This window comes from Hippopotamus amphibius, chromosome 7 (genome assembly GCF_030028045.1).
Source record: "Hippopotamus amphibius kiboko isolate mHipAmp2 chromosome 7, mHipAmp2.hap2, whole genome shotgun sequence".
In the NCBI taxonomy this organism is placed as follows: Eukaryota; Metazoa; Chordata; class Mammalia; order Artiodactyla; family Hippopotamidae; genus Hippopotamus; species Hippopotamus amphibius.
In genome coordinates this window covers 87,766,419-87,789,803 of record NC_080192.1, presented here as the reverse complement: position 1 = coordinate 87,789,803, position 23,385 = coordinate 87,766,419, and the positions used below count along the sequence as shown (strand labels likewise).

The following is a 23,385-nucleotide window of genomic DNA, read 5'->3' as shown; positions in this document are numbered from 1 at the left end:
GATGAAGTTGGCTGGTGAGGATCTGGAAAAGCTTGGCCTATGCATTTGTCTATCTCTCTCTCTCTCTTTCTTTTTTTGGCCCCTACTTGCATGTAGGGTTCCCAGCATACAGGACTTTTAAGTTTTAACACTGGTGTGCATAAAAAAAATGCTGCCTGTCATACTAGTAAACAAGAATGTTGCCTGCCATTCTGGTAAACAATGAATGCTGTCCACCATCAAGCCACTGACCATTGCAGCCACCCTAGACAGTGTGCCCTGAAGGGATTTCAGGATGAAGAAAAACAGGATATTGATTCTAGATAGTTAAGACGTATATCAAAGGAATAATTTCTATGAGTCCAGACTCTTGCATCTTTCCATATATGGACAAGCACTAAAATCATTAATTTGAGATGTCTGCTTTTTTGTGATTAGCTATTATCTATTGATGTTTGACTCCATATTTTGTTTTGCTTTGTTTTGTTTTCTCCCCAGCAAAAATTCCTATATATCCTGGCTCCTCCCTTACCTCTTTGAAACAATTCTATCAGAGAGTTGTCTCCCAGGCTTTAGTTCTCAGTAAGGTGACCAAATAAAGCATAACTCAAAAGAAAAATGACTGCCTTAGTCTGTAATCTGTATATCTAGACAGGATATTTGAGAATTTATCAAACACAAGTTGTGGGAAACAGAATATAAAAGTAATGCTTCTGAATCTTTGCAAATTGTCCATAGAACAAGAATAATTTTCAAAGAAAGATGAGCAAGGTAAAAGTTATTTCAGAAAATCAAAACTAGTACAGGAAATAGGTAAAATAGCAATTCTTAAAGGAAAAGCTAATGTGTTCAAATAAGAGAAAGCTGAAAAGGCAGTGGGCAAAATTTTAACCAGAAGTTCTTGATTAGCACCATATAATATCACTTCCAGTGAAGTTCCAGGTCAGACAGTGGACAAGATAGCATCACCAGCCTTCACTGAATGAATCAGGGATTTGGTTTTTGGCCAAAATGTCAGGTGAGAAAGAAAAGTCAGTGCTCTGGAGCCCAAGGTATGTTGGGTACTTGTTTATATCTTAAGATCATATCAGGTCACATGTGGTTTTTGTGGGATTAAAAAAATAAGAGCTGCTGTTGCTGTATTAATATAATGGTTTCCTGGTATCTGGGTCCCTGGAGCAACAGATAAGGAGTGTGCTAGACTACGAAGCGTGGCTCTGGGGAAGCTAAAGCCTTCTTGCATCATTTCACAGTGGCTCCACTAAGCTAATTACAGAGGAGAGTTGATGGACCCCACAGGGACTCCATTTGAGGCCCTGCTGGTCAGAGAAAGGTCAGCCAGACATAAGGAAGTAAGTACTAAGGAGAGAGCTATCAAGGAGACAGAAAAAGGGAGGGAGGTCTGGTGGGAGGGAAAAGCTCCTTGGAGATTTAGCTGACTATACTTGCATACGTGTGCTTGTATGAACACGTGATCATAAAAAATAGTTACCTTTAATTATCTAGGGTATAATTCTGTGATGTAAATTTTTCTTTGTTTTTACATATTTTAAATAAGTAACTCACTAAATCTCCTACCTCAAGAAGGGCAGAGAAAAGTACAGTCCAAACTATTCTGAGTTTCTGTGTGAGAAGTATGATTAAAACTGAAAATAACAAGTCTGATAGCAAATGCAAAACCAGTACTCTAAACAGATGTATAAATTGTTTTCAAAGTTTAATTCTCCTAGCTCCTTTTGCTCTAAAAGACAATTGAAAACTAGGAGAGATAGACATAGCTTTTTAATTAGTAAGGGATTAATCCCCTATAAGCTAGGAACTGCTCACAAGCATGAAGGAACTTCTGTGATGCTGTTGAGTAAATAAGCCAATCAGTCTCCATCTGGCTGTCCCTTATAACAGTACCACTGAGAGGAAATGAGGGTTCAGGCACTGGCAGTGACTGGTGTCAATGACAGTACACATTCCCCTGGAGAGGGAAGCTGTCTTATTGTGGAATAAACCTAGAAAACTGGAGAAGCTGATTTCTGTGCCTTGCCTAACATATAAGAAAAATCTGTAAATAGTTTAGTGAAATTAGTTGCTTGAATCTAGCAAAGCAAACTAGCAAACAATGTTATTCAAGACTTAAAAGAAGGAGATAACATAAATTCCTACCATGTCATGGAGTCCAGGAGACCACTGGATGCTTTTATAGAAATATAGTGCTGTTCTTTGTTTAAGAAAATGATATTCTAAATGGTGGATAAGAATACTTTAGCTGTATTCACCAAATAGAGTATCTTTTTTTTTAAGAACTTTTATTGAGATACAGTTAACATACAATAAATTGCATATATTTAGAGTGTACAATTTGGTATCCCAATCTCCCATTTCATTCCCCCCCCAACCCTACCCGCTTTCCCCACTTGGTGTCCATATGTTTGTTCTCTACATCTCTGTCTCTATTTCTGCCTTGCAAACCGGTTGATTTGTACCATTTTTCTATAGTCCACATATATGTGTTCATATGAAATATTTGTTTTTCTCTTTCTGACTCACTTCACTCTGCATGACAGTCTCTACGTCTATCCATGTCTCTACAAATGTCCCAGTTTCATTGCTTTTTACAGCTGAGTAATAGTCCGTTTTATGTATGTACCACATCTTCTTTATCCATTCACCTGTTGATGGAAATTTAGGTTGCTTCCATGTCCTGGCTACTGTAAATAGTGCTGCAATGAACAATGGAGTGCATGCGTCTTTTTGAATTATGGTGTTCTCTGGGTATATGCCCAGCAGTGGGATTGCTGGGTCATATGGTAACTCTATTTTTAGTTTTGCAAGGAACCTCCATACTGTTCTCCATAGTGGCTGTATCAATTTACATTCCCACCAACAGTGCAAGAGTGTTTGTTCCCTTTTCTCCACACCCTCTCCAGTATTTACTGTTTGTAGATTTTCTGATGATGCCCATTCTAACCGGTGTGAGGTGATACCTCATTGTAGTTTTGATTTGCATTTCTCTAATAATTACTGATGTTGAGCAGCTTTTCATGTGTCTCTTGGCCATCTGTATGTCTTCTTTGGAGAAATGCCTATTTAGGTCTTCTGCCCATGTTTTGAATGGGTTGTTTTTTTGATATTGAGCTGGATGAACTGTTTAAATATTTTGGAGATTAATCCTTTGTCTGTTGATTCGTTTGCAAATATTTCTCCCATTCTGAGGGTTGTCTTTTCGTCTTGCTTATAGTTTCCTTTACTGTGCAGAAGCTTTGAAGTTTCATTAGGTCCCACTTATTTACTTTTGTATTTATTTCCATTATTCTAGGGAATGCGTCAAAAAAGATCTTGCTGTTATTTACGTTGAAGTGTGCTCTTCCTATGTTTTCCTCTAGGAGTTTTATAGTGTCTGGCCTTACATTTAGGTCTTTGATCCATTTTGAGTTTATTTTTGTGTATGGTGTTAGAGAATGTTCTAATTTCATTCTTTTGCATGTAGCTGACCAATTTTCCCAGCACCACTTATTGAAGAGGCTGCCTTTTCTCCATTGTATATCCTTGGCTCCTTTGTCATAGATTAGTTGACCATAGTTTATCTCTGGACTTTTTATCCTGTTCCATTGATCTGTATTTCTGTTTCTGTGCCAGTACCATACTGTCTTGATCATTGTAGCCTTGTAGTATAGCCTGAAGTCAGGAAGCCTGATACCACAAACTCTGTCTTTCCTTCTCAAGATTGCTTTGGCTATTTGGGGTCTTTTGCGTTTGCATACAAATCGTAAAATTTCTTGTTCTAGTTCTGTGAAAAATGCCATTGGTAATTTGATCGGGATTGCATTGAATCTGTAAATTGCTTTCAGTAATATAGTCATTTTCACAATGTTGATCCTTCCAATCCAAGAACATGGTAGGTCCCTCCATCTGTTTGTGTCTTCTTTGATTTCTTTCATGAGTGTCTTATAGTTTTCTGAGTACAGGTCTTTTACCTCCTTGGTTAGGTTTATTCCTAGGTATTTTATTCTTTTCGTTGCAATGGTGAATGGGATTCTTTCCTTAATTTCTCTTTCTGATCTCTTATTCTTGGTGTATAGAAATGCAAGAGATTTCTGTGTGTTAATTTTGTATCCTGCAACTTTACCAATTCATTGATTATCTCAAGTAGTTTTCTGGTGGCATCTTTAGGATTTTCTATGTATAGTATCATGTCATCTGCAAACAGTGATAGTTTTACTTCTTTTCCATTTGGATTCCTTTTACTTCTTTTTCTTCTCTGATTGCTGTGGCTAAAACTTCCAAAACTCTGTTGAATATTAGTGGCAAGAGTGGACATCCTTGTCTTGTTCCTGATCTTAGAGGGAATGCTTCCAGTTTTTCACCATTGAGAATGATGTTTGCTGTGGGTTTGTCATATATGTTCTTTAGTATGCTGAGGTAGGTTCCCTCTATGCCCACCTTCTGGAGAGTTTTTATCCTAAATGGGTGTTGAATTTTGTCAAAAGCTTTTTCTGCATCTATTGAGATGATCATGTGGTTTTTATCCTTCAATTTGTTAATATGGTGTATCATATTGATTGATTTGCATATATTGAAGAATCCTTGCATTCCAGGGATAAACCCTACTTCATCATGGTGTATGATCCTTTTAATGTGTTGGATTCTCTTGGCTAGTATTTTGTTGAGAATTTTTGCATCTAAATTCATCAGTGATATTGGTCTGTAGTTTTCTTTTTTTGTAGTCTTTGTCTGGTTTTGGTATCAGGGTGATGGTGGCCTCATAAAATGAGTTTGGGAGTGTTCCTTCCTCTGCAATGTTTTGGAAGAGTTTGAGAAGGACGGGTGTTAGCTCTTCTCTAAATGTTAGATAAAATTCACCTGTGAATCCATCTGGTCCTGGACTTTTGTTTGTTGGGAGATTTTTAATCACAGTTTCAATTTCATTACTTGTGATTGGTCTGTTCATATTTTCTGTGTCTTCCTGATTCAGTCTTGGAAGGTTATACCTTTCTAAGAATCTGTCCATTTCATCCAGGTTGTCCATTTTATAAACAGAGTATCTTCTGCATTACAGAAGAAGAAGGTTAACGAAAGCCAAAACCGTAACAAGTGGCAGAACAATGTCATGCCACATGGCACTGGACTTTCCCTTAATATTCCACCTATAATCACCAAAGAGATGGCACAAGATGTCCTAGGACTTGCGTTTAAAACCTGGAATCCTAAAGCTGAAAGGAGCATTTGTAATTACTGGAGGACTTTTACAGATGAAAAAATTTGAAAACCAAAAAGAGTAAGTCAATGAACCAGTTTGAAACTAATCCCTCTAAATCTGTCTATTATTTCAACATGCATCCCTGACCTAGAATGTCTAAGAGCAAATATTCACTTTACATGTTCCTTTTATATACACACACACACATATGTATGTATGTGTGTATATATATGTATATATATATATCTTTTTAATTCAGTTAGAGAATAAAATCATAAAAATATATAGATCTGTGTATAAATGTATAGATCTGTTTAATTCAGTTAGAGAATAAAATCATAAAAATATATAGATCATAAAAATATATAGATCACAATTTTCCTCTGAAGTTCCCAAATGCTTTACAATTCTGCAAAATAAGGGCCAATTTTATTATAGATTTTTTATAACTATAGTGAAAAGAAGCATCTCCCAATTAGCAATCAGCAGTGTTTCTGTGCATAATCTCTAAGAGAGCTGAGGATCTGCCATGAAAGGCGTGGGTTTCCTGAGAGATGAGAAAGACTGGGGTACTGAAGTAGTAACTTACTACTTTATATCCTTGACATTTTCACCATGATTTCAACGACTTAATTTTATTCATGTGTTTGTTCAGCAGTGATTATTCTGTTGTATGAACATAGATTCAGAGCTAAGGCTATCTAAAATTTTTCATTGAGAAAGATACTGTAGGGCATTTAACATAATGGTGAAAATCAATTCTCTAGAAAAGCACTGTCCAATTAGAAATGTGAGCTACATGTGTACTTTTAGAATTTTTAGTAGACAGATTAAGAGAACAAAAATGCATTTTAAAATTAATAATAGTATATCTTGTTTTACCCAATATATCTAAAATATTTTAATTTCAACATAAAATTAGTATTTTAAAAATTATTCATGAGGTTTTTTAAAAATCCAGTATGTATTTTACACTTAGATCACAACTCACTTTTAAGCTGCATGTTAAATGCTCTAATAGCCACTTGTGGCTGGTAACTAAAGTACTGGACAGCACAGCTTTAGGCGATGTTGACCATAAAGAATGAAAACTAAAATGAAATGTGCAAGGAAAGATTTCAGACTTTGAAATGAGAAAGAAAGAGCACCCCCAAAATTCATAGCAATGTGAATTCTATTTTTACATTGGCTATGAAATTAGGGTTGAAACAAATGTTCCTGATACTACACAATGGCTTCTATTCGGCTCATATTTTAAAATATGTCACCCTCTACATATAGCTCTCTCAGAGCTATATGTTTTGTATATTCTTCACCATGCCGGTCAATAAAGTTTTATATTACCTCTCTATTAATTCTTGTGCTAGTATTCTTACCTTTCTTCTCTTCATCTCATTTTCTTTTATCTAATTTATTATTTTTTTTTTCAATTTATCCTACTGAAAGTAGTCTCAAATCATTTTTGGAATGATTAGGGTATAATTCTTAAAATAATGATAGTTGAGCAGCATGTGTTTGTGGACAAAGCTCTTCGGCTCTCAACTCAGTTTTCCCAGCCAGTGATGACAGTAACAATCCTGATCTAGAACTGCAAAATGTTTTGGAAGCATACAATACAAAACAAATGCTGACTCATTAAAAGGAGAAACATCAAGACACTGTCAGTGCTCTAGAACAGGGTGGAGGTACGTCATACAAGGTTATGAAAAATGCTGAAAGAAATGATTAAGGTAGGTCCCACATAGGATATTTCCCAAGTTAAAAGAGCTGGATTTTTTTAAAAAGTCAATTACAATTCTTTCTAACTGAAAGCAGATAGTTAATGTTTCTTTGGTATACATTTCATGGCTAGCCTCACAATTTGCTAAGAAAACTGAGTCTCACAGTCTAAGTTGATTGATAGTGCACAGAAAATGGATTATACCATTAGCTAAGGTAATTGGGATTCCAATCCTTTCTAGAATTTACTTATGTGACCTTGGGCCAATCACATAAGTTTTTAGTGCTAGATGTCTCCTCTGTAAAATGGAGTTAATAATATTTCACTTGCTTAAAGCTATGCAACTGAGTGAAATATACTCTTGAGGTCTATTATATAACAAGGAATATATCTGGTCTTTGGTCCCAGCTCCTGACACAGAGTTTCAAATACCCTTAAAAGGTCCTGAGCAACAGGAAAGTTCCTGAGCAATTCATAATGAGCTCCTTTTGACCATACCTATGTTTATGCTGAGAAGATGACTCTTGTGGGCCCTTAGGTAGTTTTAAAGGAGGGACTGGATAAGCCAGAAAGACCAAGCCTGTGATTAGAGGGTTGAAACTTTCAGCCCCACCCCCAACCTCCAGGGAGGGAAGGGGATGGTGACTGATTTTAATCATGTGGCCAATTATTTATTCAATCATGCCTCTGTAATGAAATCCCCATATAAAAACTCTGGACACTGAAGCTCAGTGGATCTTCCTAATTGGTGAACATGCTGATGTGCTGGAAGGTTGACAAGCCTGGACTCCTTAAGGACAGGACATGGAAACTCTGTTCTGACTCCCTCCTCCTCAGGATCCTGTCCTATGCATCTCTTCCATTTGGCTGTTCCTGAGTTACAGGCTTCATAATAAAACTATAATTATAAGTACAGCATTTTGGGTGAGTTGTAAGAGTTTTTCTAGTGAATTACTGAACTGAAAAGGGATGCGATGAGCTCCAAATCTGTCGTCAGCTAAGAAGTGGGAATGGCTTGAGGATACCTGAGACTTGTGGCTGATATCTGAAGAGGGGCAGTCTTGTGGGACTGACCCCTTGACTTGTGGAGTCTGCACTAATTCCAGGTAGTTCATGTTAGAACTAGATTGAACTGTAGAATACCCAGTTAGTGTTGGAGAAATGCTGTTGGCACACAAGGCCCAATCTAGATCAAGCACAATACAACTTGATATTGGGTCTATTTTAATATCTAGGTTACAGCCAGATGTGTCTCAGCATAATTAATGTAAAATTTGCTGGAATTGGATACAATAAAATAATAATATGCTTTTTTTTGCCTACTTGGCCACTTCTTCAATGAATCAAAAAATTTAAAGATATTACACTAAAGCAAGTTTTCATTATGAGAGATCATTTTTGATATGGCAAAATTAAAAGTTTTGCATATCTTGCCCAGAGAAAGATAACATTTTCTATATTTTCTAGCTTTACTTCATATAATTGTTCTATTGTTAGTTGGCAATTCCAACCCCACCTCCTGATGGAATTACAATGTAAAGTATTAAAACAATGATCCACGTCCATGTTAAATGTTTGCATTAGATCCATATGAACATAAATACTGGTCTGCCATTATGGTTATACAGACTAATGAATTTATTTTCAGAGGTCAAGATCTAAACTTAGGACCTATCTTACTAGAGAACATAAACTTCAACACTAAGAGCTCAGTTTGGGGTGTGTTTTCCCTTTTCTTTTTTCCCCTAAAACAAACAAACAAACAAACAAAAACAAAAGAAGGAGAAGAGAATCTCTGTCAGTGAAACCTGAGACCTTAAGCTGGTAGTTATGAGATCAAGGAACTGACTGCAGACACAACAGGAACTCCAGAGGAAGCATCAGGCATTTTAACTCCTCGGCACTGGTAAGAGAGGGGGAGATTAGTGTTTTAAGAGAATTTAGGTTAGTTGGAGGAAAAGGAAATGAAAATAATTGTTTCTTAAGGTACATAAGCAACTTCTTTCCATGATAAACTGATGCTTTTAAAGGAATATCTTGACTACTAGGAAGTATAAGAGATAAATGAGCACCTCAAATATTAAAAGCACTCCTGTCTTTAAAATGTTGTCTTTAAAATGTTTAAAAGCCTTCAAAAATGCTTTTCCACAGGAGAGTACAGAACCTCATTCTTTTCCCTGGTTAATTGTCTGGGCAGGAGCTGACGCTACGCCTTGTTTCCATCCATTGACAGGCAGACAGCTGACAAAGAGATTCCTGTGAGTCAGAGGTGAAGGGCAGGCCTTAAGCCATCTGACTGCTGGGATTTGGTGAAAAATTGAGGAGACTTGAATTTCTTCAGAAAGGCACATCATTCAGGAAGAAAGGGCAGAGAAAGACAAAAAGAAGAGAAAGATTACTAGACAAATTTTACCGATACCTACAAAGAAAGTAAAGTAAGAGTTATTTTTCTTTCATTCTTGGTTACATTATATAAAATATTTGGGTGTTATTTATAATTAAACAGTCCCAATTATTAGGCTTAATAGAAGCAATGAAATAAACAACTTTTTCTTTCCTCTCTTTCAGTGTCAATTTCTGAGAGTCCTTTACAAGCACTGATTCAACTTCTTTATCTTCCATTCATTCCTCAACTCTCAGCAATCTGGTATATCACCCTACTCCCATTGAAAGTACTCTCTCTAAAATCTGCTTTGGCTCCACTAACAATGATTATATATCCACATTTCCTTCTGGCTACCCCACTTCATTTCACTGTATTCTCTAGTCATAATGAACTAGTTTTAGCTCCCTAATATGCCATATTCTTTATCTCCTCTCAGAATTTATATTAATACTTGCCTTTGTCAGAACACCCTTCCCAATCTACCTCATCCTACTTGAATGGCTAATTCCTAGCCATGTAGTCCCATAGTATATCCTAGTCCAAAGCACTCACGTATAACAAATAAGTAAAAAGATTTTGAAAGAGATTAAGTGCGTTGCCCAAATTCACAGCTACTTAGTGACCAAAGACAAAGACACAGGCCTCAATCCACCCATCCAAGTGTACATTATCCCACCAGTGACCCTACTATATAGACCTTCTCCTCTCAGGAAGAGAGTAGAAAATAGAAGTAAAATGTAGATCAATCATCATTAAAGAACATTAAAGGTAAGACTTTTAAAAATTCTATAAATTGACTTATTAGTTTCTGAAAACGTCAGTTTTTCTAAATGGAAGTATGGGCAATGATATTTTCCTCACATTTTCTAAATTCCAATCTGAGAAACATGAAATTGGGAATGCTAAGGGGATTTTCTGGTGTTTCTCTCCCTCTCTCTCTCTCTCTCTCTCTCAGAAACACACACACGTAAAAGAGAGGAAGAGAGAAAGGATAGGAAGAGAGGAAGAGAGAAAGGATACACTTCGAAAATTTGTAATACAAAAAGTAGACTAGATAGATGGTTTAATTAAAACAACAGAACTCAAATCAAAATCTGTTAACTGCTGAAATAGTAGAGCAGGTGATAATGGAAAGGAATGAAATTTTTTTCTTTTAAAATGTCTCTTAAAAATTAGGGCTTTCTGTGTGCCCTAGAGCCCGCGTGCCACAACTACTGAGCCCATGTGCTGCAACTACTGAAGCCTGAGTGCCTAGAGACCATGCTCCACAAGAGAAACCACTGCACTGCGACACCCGTGCACCACAACAAAGAGTAGCCCCCACTCGACACAACTAGAGAAACCCACAAGCAGCAATGAAGACCCATCACAGCTCCTCCCCCCCAAAAAATTAGGGCTTTAATCAATTTTTTGAGATGTATAACGTACTGTTCTATCCAAAGGCAGCAGATGGGCGAGAATGTTACAGGAATTTCTTGTAGGCCGGAGTAGAAGCCTGTCAACTTTCAACAATTATAATAATTTTTAAATAGACATGGTATTTAATATGATTTCCTGGTTTACACCCTATAAAATGGCCCAATTAAAATAACAGTTTACTGGCCTCAGCTCCAAAGACATGAAGTGAGGGCAAAAGAAAATATAAAATGTATAAAATGTCCCAATGTAAACACTTGGAGACAAGAGCAGTGAATGCATCAGATATCCTTGGGAGAGTCTGACTTAACACAAACATTAGGATTTTAGCTTATGTGAGTAAAAGGGAGGTGCAAATGGCTTGATGGAATGAGGTAGCGATGCTAAAGAAATAATTTTCAGCTGAGGTGATGTTTGTAGCTAGCTGATACAGCACAAAGAGGTAGCCACACATTGCTTTGGTGCTGATGGTGAGGTGGGGTCTCTGGTTTGCAATGATTAAGACAAGTTGTTTCACTGGGTTCATTTCTCCATGAAAATGCTTCTGGGTGTTTCCAAGCAAATCATAAGGATTAATGAAAATTTTTAAATAATTGTTTTTTAAAGTTTCTAATAAAGAAATAGTAAAAAGGCTTTGGAGATTATGAAATTGCTATAACATACTCCTTTAAATTTAGGAAAAATCTTTTTACTGAGTCTGGAACCAAGGTTAAATAACAGGAAAATAGCAATAACCACAATATATTTTTAAACCTTTTCTTCTTTGAAATGGCATTTCTTAATCTTTCTAGTCCCTGAAACTTCCAAAGTGTGTAAGGTCTCAAAGTTGAGAAAAAATAAGGAATGAAACCTGAAACAGCTAAAATGGAAAATGTAGAAAAAGAGGGAAGGAGCACCAAGTTTGGAATATCACTTAAAAAAAAAATCTGTTCCTCTCCTTTTCAAAATCATACAGCAGGAAAATGGGCTTTTGGAAACTACCAGTTGTTCCCTGCTACCACCTCTACACCCCTCCCCCAAAATATCCCTTGAAATAAAGCTAGGAAGAAAAATCTAACCAATTTCAAAGAGGAGTCAGTCACTGTCCTCATTTAGAGCTGGGATAAGTACCCCTTTTACCAAACAGCCAAACAGAATTTAGGGTATTGGGAAGTTTGCCACAGATAAAGAAGCTTCATTGGGTATTATGATTCTTCACGTAGCAGGTCCTTTGTACTTCCTCATCACTTAAATGCCTCAGAAACAATCCAAGGTAACATTTGCTACCAGAAAAAGTGCTCTGTCTCTGTTGGCCAATCTCTGGACGCCAACAGCAGGGTTTGACAGTGATGTATAACAAGGTTAGAGCAGCATGATCCATCTCCATTCGCCTGACAAGGATGGCATCTTAGGCCACAGTGAGGAAGAGCAGGTTGCCTGCCTTCACTGCTCAGGTTGGCAGCACCTACTATCAAATGACTGGGTGTCTGGCAATGGGCTCAGAGAGACAAAGACTGCCTTATCTCCTGGAATTCAAGGAACTTCAGCCATAAACCAAAATAACTGCTGAGTGGGCACTACTCACTGATCCATGTCTGAGAAAAGTCTTTCCAGAGGGTACAGGGTCCATCATCCAGAGTCAAAGAGAAGTGACATGGCCATTTAAGTAGCAGGGAAGACTTCTCTTTGGGCTTTCCATGGCTAAGAAAGGCACATCATAATAGCATAGCACCTAACATGACAAAACTTGCTGGCGTGGGAAGACAACAGCAAACAAAGCAGGGCTTTGTACTGCCTATTTTTGACAGAAGGAAGATATTTGCAGTTTGTGCTCTTCCCACACCATTTTAGATCTGAGAATCCAAGCTCAATCCTGCTTTTAAAAAGAACTGGTAAGGGCCTGGGAAGTGGGAGAGAGACAAAGCCATACAACCTGTAAGTTTCTGGGGAAGCTTTTGCATAGGTTGATTGAGAGCTGTGTGTCTGAGAAAGCACCAGACTATGCCCTCTATTTTCATCCTACAAATTCCCACTGCAATTGAGTTTTAAATCTGATTTCTTGTATAGAATATCTACAGTGTTCCAGGTCTTACAGAGAAAATGGAATGAAGAGAATAAATGAAATGTTGATAACTGTAACTATATATAATAAATATTCATATATAATTGCCAACTTAATGATTCTTCCTTGCAAATCTATGTTTGACTGCAAATATTGAATCAAAATGAGAATTAGAAACAAGAATACAGAACAAAACTGAGAAAAGGGGAAAATAAATGATAAAATAAAGAAGGACATGTTCTAACAAAGACTGGATACCCAAATCCCTGTACATTTCCAGTAGAGAATGAAAGCATTTTTGTGAAGAAGAAATATAAAATATTTTTTCTGATTCCATTAACCAGTCAATCAACCAAAAGACAAAATTCATTAGCCATAGAGCTTGTCTCATAGAACAAGTTATTGTCTCCATCACACTAAAGCAATAACAACTAATTATCCTTAGATTTTCACACGTGCAGAACTCTGCAAATTATAGGAAGCAAGTTTATTTTTCTGCATACAAACTTGAAGTCTATCATCAATCTTTTAACCTTAATGTTTCTCAGATGGAAGAGGGCAGAATGGGAAAGCTTGTTTTAAAATTGTAATTCAGAAAGATGAGGCTGAGGATAGAAACTCTGAAATTAATGATACTGAAACACACAAAATGTCCTTCAGTAGTCTACAACAGGAAATTTGCATCTTCAGGCATTACATATCCTCAAACAAAGGAGGCATCTGTTATTTTGATACAACCTAGGGAGATGAGGTTTAAAATTTTACTGGGCTCAAACTTTCTCCATTTGTCTCTCTTCAAATCGTATATTCTTAAAACGGCTCTCTTTTTAAGACTCGAAGAGCTACAATTAAGATAATTAAGATGCAATTTGAAAAGTGTCTTTTGGATAAAAATATAAAATATATACTTTAATTGGAAAGGAAGTATTTAAATTCAAAACTTTTCACAAGAATCCCATAGTATGTAATGAAACCATTTGCTACAACAATTTAACAGTTCTAAGATTGAAGTAAATTTCATAGAAAGCCAACTTCTCTTCTTTAAGTCTATTTCTCATATCAGTACTATATTAATACTCATGTCCTAATAACTAAGTTTCCAAAAGAAATGTATTCACTCTTTAGACTATTCTGAAATTCAGGACTGCTTAAGTAACACATTTCATCATGGCAACTCTGATTTTACCTGCGACCACACTGACATTTCTACAGGATACTATAGTGCTTTAGGTCTTGACTAGACAGCTTTCTTTCTTTCTAAACTAATAATATCCAAAAGTAAATAGCATAAAGCAGACTCTGAGACAATCTTGTCTTAAACAATTATATAGAAAGTTTCTTTGAGGAAAAAAATTACTGCCCCTATTCCAACGGTCATTAAATTTATAAGAGCCCCTGATGGCAATCACTCAATGCCTGCTTTCTGCTTCATATACTCTAAGTCCCCTGATGAACATGTTTTCATATATAACTATAATGAAAACTATAATAAACATATTTAATATTTACTAGTGATTACAGATATGTATGTACTAGGATCTGTAAAGCATTTCATATGCATTATCTCATTTAATTCTTTAAACAATTTTCCATAGACATAAAAATATCCACACAATCTTCTCGCCCAAGATAAATCATAATGTCTCAGAACTCAACAGAAACTCAGAAATCATCTAGCCAAGTGTTCTCATATCATAAATGAGAAGCCCAAAGCCCAAACAGGTTTAATGAATTCCCAAGATCACACAGCAAGTTGGTGGCAAAATTGAGGTTATAATACAACTTTCCTTCCAGCTTAGTACTCTTTTTGATGATTATGATAATGACACGATAATGAGGATGGCAGCTAGCAGTTACTGAGCATTTGTTATGTGTTAATTACTCAATCATCTCAATAAGTCTGTGAGATAGTACAACTGTAACTTCATTTTATAAAGAAACTGAGGTTTAGAAGAGGAATAAAGTATGCACAAACTACTAAATGTAATATACAATATTAAAAATCAGACGTGATAGAACAGGTTGGTTTCAAAGTCCAATCTGTTTCTATCACCTCTGATTTTAATTATTATATATTATACAGCTGATATACTGAGAACTGACTATTGGTGGCAAGAATGGCTTTATAATCCACAGAAGTTGGTGGAAGGATATGTAAACTCAAGTTGCCAATTGTACATCCTCCTAAGAGAATATTCCTTAGGATTCCGACTACATCCCTGGCTGTCTTGCTATTCATATCACATGACTTCCATCCCATGCCACTTCCTACTTCTACTCCCTTCCATCTTCAGAGCTAACCAAAAAGATCCAGAAACTTAGGTAGTTGAGGATTGAGTCATTTTTATTCATTCAACAAATATTTATTAAGCAAATATCATATGTCAGGCACTGTGCTAGAGGCTAAGGAGACAGGACTGTGCAGACATAATCCCTGACCTAAATGATCTGCTGTTTATCTTTTTCTTGGAGCCTATGAAATTCATATATTCAAAATAAGCCCTCCTCTTTTCTTGAACTGTTTTGAATAAATTTTTGTTCCTTGCAAATAAACACAACTTACTTAGGACAGATTATTAGGGATTGAGCTGGCAAACCAAAGACGTTAGTGAAAAAGTAGAATATTTGGAACTTGTTAACAGGTGATGGCAGGGAAAAGGGCATTAAGACATCCCTTCATTTCCCAGAATGAGAAGTCGACAGTCTGTGGAATGTAGCAGCCAAGCTCATGATTAAGGTATTATCTTAAGTCACCTGGGAACAAGTTCCTAATGAGGGTGAAGCTTTGGAGGACTAGGTCTGCCATTGCTCAATTTAAAGAAACTGTAGAATATGAAAAACTTTCATGTGAAAGCTTTTAATAACACCGGGAAACTTACAATGAAAATGGGGTACTCTGGCCTTTGCTAGAATGCATAGCTCAAAAATCCAAGAAAACAGAACCATAGTGAGGCACTACTGTAATAATCCTCTTCTATCTGCAGCTGGATAACTGGGAGAGCTGAAAATCAAGAGCACAAACTGATTTTTCAAGTTATGAACTGATACAACAGCTGTCTTCATACTTTCACCACATTTCCTTGATAAATGCAAGGGTGCTAAGCGAAATTATGAAACCTTGATCCTTCAGCCTTTCCCAGAATGCTTTCCATTGTATCTGCCTTGCCAGAGAAGGGTAGCACTCTGCTCTACTCTATCCCTTATTGAATCTTGTCCTGTGACTAGGATCTAAACAGAACATGGGCTTGAGGATGATATGCAAAATAAGAGTAAGGGAGAAAAGAATTATATTCAGAAGGAAATGTAAGCGTTTTCTAAGGAATCTCAGGGAAAAAAAACCTGTGTGGATATGCATTTTGTATTACTTATTCAAGGATGACTAAACATAATTTTGAATGACAAATTAATTAGTACAGGGTATCTCACTGGAGAGGCTTGATTTAATGTACGAGCTAGTAGTCACTTTAATAGTTTGGTTGACTTATGCAGTTTGGGTTTAGTACTGGCTTAGTTATTAAGGACCAAAACTCCTTTTGCAAAATGTAGACTTCAAAGGCAGCGAGAGAAGAAGGATAGTGAGACCTGTCACATGTTTCCCTTATTCTTCTGACCAGGGTCCTGAGGACTCACTTCTCTTCTATTTCCCTCATATTAAGAAGAGATTGGTAAAGGAATACCTGAAGCCCTAAGACAGACTCTTGTGGGGAGTGACCAATGGTGGACAGTCAACTATGTGGAAGTGGAGAGTCACGGACAGCTGGGCTCAAGTAATGGAGAAAATCAAAATAAGTAGTTACCCCAAATGGCAGGTGTTTGGGCCTGGTACTTAAGGTTCAGAGAGATCACTTTAAAAAGATTCCTTAGTTCAGAAGCCCCAGCGGCAAAATCATAAGCAAGCCTATCAAGGTTTGCCCGATTAAGATTTGCTAAAACATCTCACACCTGAGTGAGAGGAGAGCCTGCTATACCACAAGGGAACTTGCAGCCATTTATTTTAGTGAATATGTAATAAGAGATGGAAAACTCAAACTTTTCAGTCCTGGACTATTAGATCCTATCTCTGAGCCAAAACTACTTCTTTAGGGAAGCAGAACGTGATGTGATCTTTCAGTTAGAGTGGGATTTCCAGATTTAAGTGGCAAATGGTGTTCTGCTAATATTTTATACCATAGTAGGCTCAGTGAGATCATGAATCTACTCTGAAATTGTTTCATTAAATCCTGAGTTTAGGCAGATTCTCCACATTGGTTTCCTGACCTGTAAAGTGAGGGCTACTATGGTAAGAAGGGTGAAAAGGAAGGCTTTGGAGTCCTTGTTCCTTTCCAAAATAGTAAGCCAAGCTCAGATTAACCTGACCATCAAAGAACTAAGAATTTGGCAAGGTGTATTCTATTACCTTTCTGTACAGGGACTTGGTCTATTCTGTGCAAAAGGCTGATGGGCCCTGGGAAAAGATGGACTACACTAAATGTTAAAAGATGCAGTTGCTGCTGCATTTCCTCACAACCAAATGTCCCTTGGATTTGGTTTAATTATATTTTTAATATGCCAATCTTTTGAATAATGTAGGAACCTGAGCAGATAACTAAAAACTGGAAATATTTAACATTATAAACCATAAAACAATGGAAGTGGGAAAGAAAACCAGACAAAAACACATGAAAGCATATGGATAAAGAAATGATAATTGTAATAAATAAAATTTCCATGGCTGTTTACAAATGATTTTATGTACAGTATCTAGTTTGACTTCATAACAATACCATGAGAAAAACATAGCAGGGATTAGTATTTCTAGCTTACTGATGGACCCAGGGAGGGTAGGTGAGTTCATTCACTCCAATGGCTTGAATTATGATGCATAAATATGCGGAAGCTCCCAAATCATCTCCATCACGGATTACTGCAACAGCCTAATAAGTGCTCTCTGAGGCTCCTGATAAACTGCAGAATTCCTTCCAAAACCACAAATCTAATCAAGTCACTCTCCTATTTAACACCAATGGTTTCCCATTTTGTCTCACGCCTGTAGAATGATACTTTGCATAGAGTAGGGGCTCCACATATATTTGTTAAATAAATGAACAGATTACTGAATTAGTGCTGTTAACAAGTAGTTGAGCTGGAATATGAACCCAGACCTTCTTATTTTTTAGAGTATACGAGGTAAAAGTTTGGAAATTCCATATTCAGGCATGGACCGAACCTCCTAGTGTGTGAATGCTACAATAGGTCAAGTTTGATCAAGGAGGTAAGTATTGGGTCATCAAGACCTGCTAGCATTTCAAATCCAGTTTTTCTGTTGGCATTCAGTGTTCCAATATCTAAAACCACATACAAGATATACGAACATATGGAGGTATAAGATGAAATTCATACAGAGCAGAAATACCCAAAGGTCACTGTCAATTTTTAAAGGGAAAGGAATATTTTGTTCACATCTCCTAAATCCTAAGAATCTTCACCTTAAAGGTACTTGGTTTGATCGCATGTCAGTCAGAATCAACAATACCCCAATTAGACAGTGGTATCCAAAGCAGCAGTTACCATCTTTAGTAAACATCTGAGCTAACTAATTGATTTCTTGCAAAAGTATAAGCTGGGAATTAGAAAATCATCAGTTCTGGACGATAACTTTCGGAACAATCACAGAAGTTCGACAGATAACTACCAAAAAGCAAAACTTATATCAAATAAAAGGGAATCTCCAAATCCAACGGATTCACAAACTACAGACAAAGGTCTGCACGGTCTGCAAAGGACCTTCTGAGAGTTGCTGGATATTTATTAACTGCTGCTGCTGCTGTTGATGACGATGATGGCAGGAGAAGCGTCTCTTTAGTGCATATTTGATGTTTTGCTACATGAAATAAACCCTTTCATGCATTATCTCACTTAATTCCGACCCCATTCCTATAGCATTAGGTACTATTATTATTCCTACTTCATAAATGGGGCTGTGAGAGGTTAAATAATTTCTGCGTGGTCACACTAAAAAGAAGTGGTGACTTGAATCCATCTGATTGAGCTGACTCTAAAATCTGTATTCTTAATGACTACAGTATACTAGCTGAATATCTCAGGCTTGTACGCATTTAATTCCTCTATGCATTAGGATCTAACAAAGTGGCAGCCCAGGCCTCAGAGTCAAACACTCAAGGTACATTCACATTCTGTCTTGTCCAAAGTTTTATTTCTTTTGGGACCTATACACAGTTCTTCCAAGGACTCACAGACAATAGCAAAAATACCTCACGTACACACCACTGGGTAGAAAGATGTAAGTGTTAATTATCTTGTCATTTGGGGCTGCTTTTATACGCCTCTGTATAGTTATGTGAATCTTATGTATCATTTCTTTAAGATTTTTTATAGACCATTGAGCAGCTAAAGAAGAAAATGAGGGGGATGGTATAGCAAAAGACACAGAATTCTTTCTTTTAAATTAAAATAAATGTCCATGGAAAGTTTTTTGACAGACAAATTAATGCCAATCAGAAATGAAACATTAAATTCTAAATCAATGAACCTGAGTGGCTCTACAATATATGGGGAAAAATTTCAGTGGTAATATAGTTATTAGAGGCACTGTCATGCCTCACAAATATTAGCTTCAAGCTGATCCTAAGCCTGAAAGGCTATTATAAATATTGAATGGTTTTTCAGATAAGACACTGGCTCTCTGGAACCCCTTTTGCATAGTTAAACTATTTGCTTAGTTTCCACCTTTTCATTAAATGATCTCTCTACCTCTGGAATTCTTCTGGAAAGAATTCTGTGGCTGCTGGATGTTATCGTGTCTGGATGTAATCCCTGGAGTTGTACTTATTTCTGAATGATGAGATTATGATAATTTTTTGTACTTTTCTTCCACCCCCCCAGCCCCCAAAGTTTGCACAGAGAGTAGGTATTACTTTTATAAAAAAAAAAAATTAAATTAAAAAAAGAAAAACCTTGAAAAGATATTCACTTAATTCCATGATGGAATTCACCTAATTTCATGATGGAATTCCCTTAATTTCATGATGAAGTAATAGGAAGAGGACATCTTCCCATGGGCGGAGGTGGGTGGGGGGAGCCTGGAAAACTGGACAAAGCATCTGAAAGAATGGTTTTAGATATCAGACAACCATCGACGCAGGGCTGTGATCCCTGAAAGAAAGAGAACAAACCAGTGAGCATGCCTAGCAGCAGTTTCTAGAGTGTGATGCATAGCGGGCAAAGGGAGGGAACCCAAACAAAGCATGGTAGTCTGAGTTGAAAAGTCAGAGGTTGCAGTCCAGAATGCCAAGGCAACTAGTATTTGCAGGGCCAATGACCAGATGGAGTGAGCTGCAAAAGGAAAACTATAAAAAAGGTCTCACTGAATATCTGGCTGAGTACTAATCTGTGCACGTATGAGAAGAAACTACCCAAGGCTGGGGAAAGAATCATCAGAAAGCAATAGGCAGAATAATTTGTGGAACTTTTCTAGAGCTGGGCATACTTTGGGTTTCCACCAGACAGAGTTGAAAGATCTTTAGATACCTGGGGCATGGGGTAGAATCCTTCAAACGGCATTGCTTTAGACTTGGAGTTAAATATGACCTAGAAAAAAGGCTGCTCTAGACCCAATATAAACGAAAAAGCAAACCTTGAAAGGATCCAACCAAGTAATGTAAATCCAGGTCAGAACAAAACCTAGCACTGTTTAAAGGAATACAACAAAATACAGTACCAATAGCACAAAATTTAAAATGTTATGCATCAGAGCTCCTGCATGTGGTCTCTCCAAGTGAGCTGGTTTAGGCTTCCTCACACCATGGAGGCCTCAGGGTAGTGGGACTTCTTACACAGTAGCTAACTAAGGAGATGGAGGCTTCATTGTCTTTCATGATCCAGCCACAGAAGTCACAAAGGCCACTTCTGCCACATTCTATTGATTACAATCAAGTCATGAGCTTGCCCAGATTCAAGAGAAGGGAAATTAGATGTTGATTATTCTTTTTCTTCAATTAAATAATTTAAAATATGCATACAATACTGTGCATTTCCCTCGAATAGATGTCAATTCTCAATAAGGTAGTGTCAAGATTCTAGAAAAAGACGTGGGAAAAGAGATATTGTGGTAGACATCTTTGAACAATGTAATCTGCACTGTAGAGCTGGGTTGACATCTAGTATAATTTCCTTTCAACGTGAAAAACTACCTTTTAAATGTGTTGTGGTATAGATCTTCTGGTGACAAATTTTCTCAACTGTTTATTTGAAAATGTCTATATTTTACCTTTATGTTTGAAGGATATTTTTCACAAGATAAAGAGTTTTTGAGTTAACAGGCTTTTTTTTTTCTTTTCTTTTTTTCCCTTTTTTATCAGTATTCTAAAGATGTTCCTCTACTGCCTTCTAGTTTGCACTGTTTCTGATAAGAAGTTAGCAGTAATTCTTATCATTGATCTTTATTATGTAATGTCTTTTCTTTTGCTTTTAAGATTTTCTCTTTTATTGCTGTTATTTTTGGCAATCTGACCATAATGTGCCTGGATGTGGCTATATGTTTATCTTGCTAAAGATTTGTTGAGCTTTTTGAATCAGTGAGTTAAAACTTTTTACCAAGCCTGGAAAAAATTTCTTCTACAGTCATGCATTATATCCATCTTTTCCTTTAAATTACCGAATATATTTAAATTCTGTTTTCTAAAGGCCCTGTCCACTATTTTCAACATTTGTATAATCAGTGAGTCTCCTTCTATTGTTTATTTTTTCCTTCTGTTATGGGTCATATTTTCCTACTTCTTTGTTTGTCAAATTTTAGTTTTTTGATATGAAAATGTAGATGCTATATGGTTGAGAATCAGAAAACTTTTTCATGTTCCTCTTCCTTCAAAGATTGTTGAGTGTTTTGGCAGGCAGTTATTTTACTGGCAGATTACCTTTATCTTGTTAAGTCTTGTTATTAGGCTTTATTAGGGTGGATCAAGATTAGCTCTTACTCTAGAGCTTGAATAGCATTCTTAATGCCTAACCTTCTGGGGTATTACTGAATGCACAATATGTTAAGGTGGTCTCTCCACTCTGGTTGGTCAGAATTCTAGTGTTTCCTAGCACTCTGTGACCTCTGCCATTCCTATTCAGTTCATAGATCCTCAGTGGCTATTCTCTGCTAAGCCTCCCAGAGTTTCACACCCTACATGGCACCTTAGTTTTTGATCAAAGACTCAAGGGTTCTCCAATGCAGATTTCTAGAGCTACTTCTCTAAACAACTCCCTGCTCTCTGGTATCTTTCTCCACAAAACTAAGCTGCCTTAACAGTCCTATATGCCAACCTCTGGGGGATTTTCTGCTCAAAACACTGCTTTTTACTTGGGCTCTATTTTCCTGTGCTGTGTTTGGATAGTGCCCCCAGACAGAAAATGGGTAAATGTCAAGCTTACCTTGTGCATTTCCCCTCTGAAGGATCACAGCTTTGTGCTGTCTGCTGTCTAATGCATGAAAAAAAAAAGTTGTTTCATACAGTTTTTCCAGTTTTACAGCTGTCTATGGCAGAAGGGTGATTTTGATACCTGTTATTCCACGATGGCTGGAACTAGAAGTCTTAATTAAAACTAGCATATCCAATAAACCCTTATTTTCCAGCCATCAAAAGTCAACCAGGGCTTCCTAGGTGGCACAGTGGTTAAGAATCCTCCTGCCAATGCAGGGGACACAGGTTTGATTCCTGCTCCAGGAAGATCCCACATGCTGCAGAGCAACTAAGCCCATGTGCCACAACTATTGAGCCTGCACTCTAGAGCCCATGAGCCACAACTATTGAGCCCATGTGCTGCAACTACTGAAGCCCACGCACCTAGAGCCCGTGCTCCACAACAAGAGAAGCCATGGCAATGAGGAGCCCGCTCATCACAAAGAAGAGTAGCCCCCACTCACCGCAACTAAAGAAAGCCCACGCACAGCAAAAAAGACCCAATACAGCCAATAAAATTAAAAAAAAAAAAAAAGTCAACCAAGCAGGGGAATTCCCTGACAGTCCAGTGGTTAGAACTCTGCACTTCTACTGCAGGGGGCCTGGGTTCAATTCCTGGTTAGGGAACTAAGATCCCTCAAGCTGCAAGACATGGCCAAAAAAAAAAAAAAAAAGTCAACCAAGGGAAACCAATAAGCAGTAAAAAAATTAAAAGCTGGGGCAGAAGTATTAGCAGGCATGTAATTCTCCACTATCTTACTTTTCTTAGAATCAGAAAAAAGTTTCCAGAAGTCATACCATTTTTGTTCATTTTCATTTCTCGCTGATAGCACAATGAACACCAAAACACTCATCATTCCTTCCTTCTTCCTTGCTAACCAAAGCCGAATTCTGTGTTTAATTCCAAGTAGACGATTCATGATAAATCAGCTATGTCAGTAATGATGCTCCTCTTTCACTTTGCCAAATACTCAGTCTCCCAGCCTCCCTGAGAGCTGGAGGTGACCACACCAACTATATTTTGACCAATGAGGCATATAGGGAAGTTTGTTAGGGGTTTACTGAAAAGATTTTAATTTTTAAAATAAAAAATAAGTGATGCTGGCACCTCTCTCCTGCATTGGATGTGAGTCCCTGCTGACTATAATATATATGAGGAGGAAAATTCTACACTCTTAAGTATGACAGAGCAGAGGGAACAAAAGAGCC

At 37.1% G+C, this 23,385-nt stretch overlaps 1 protein-coding gene and 1 non-coding gene across 14 annotated transcripts in view; one reads left to right on the top strand and one right to left on the bottom strand.

Moving 5' to 3' along the window:
• Window positions 1-23,385, bottom strand: part of EXOC6B (exocyst complex component 6B) — a 648,544-nt gene that overhangs the window by 158,115 nt on the left and 467,044 nt on the right. For 8 of the 13 annotated variants that reach the window (XR_009054872.1, XM_057743615.1, XM_057743618.1 and 5 more), the window contains one exon: window positions 22,148-22,195. The exons of the other annotated variants lie outside the window; for them this stretch is intronic. Coding sequence is in view for 7 of the 8 variants with exons in the window: in XM_057743615.1 (XP_057599598.1) it covers window positions 22,148-22,195 (48 nt within the window). In the remaining variant the exon portion in view is untranslated. The remainder of the gene's footprint in view (window positions 1-22,147; window positions 22,196-23,385) is intronic. 13 annotated transcript variants of the gene reach the window in all.
• Window positions 22,731-22,803, top strand: TRNAR-UCU (transfer RNA arginine (anticodon UCU)). The gene has a single exon. It is a non-coding gene; the product is annotated as a tRNA-Arg (tRNA).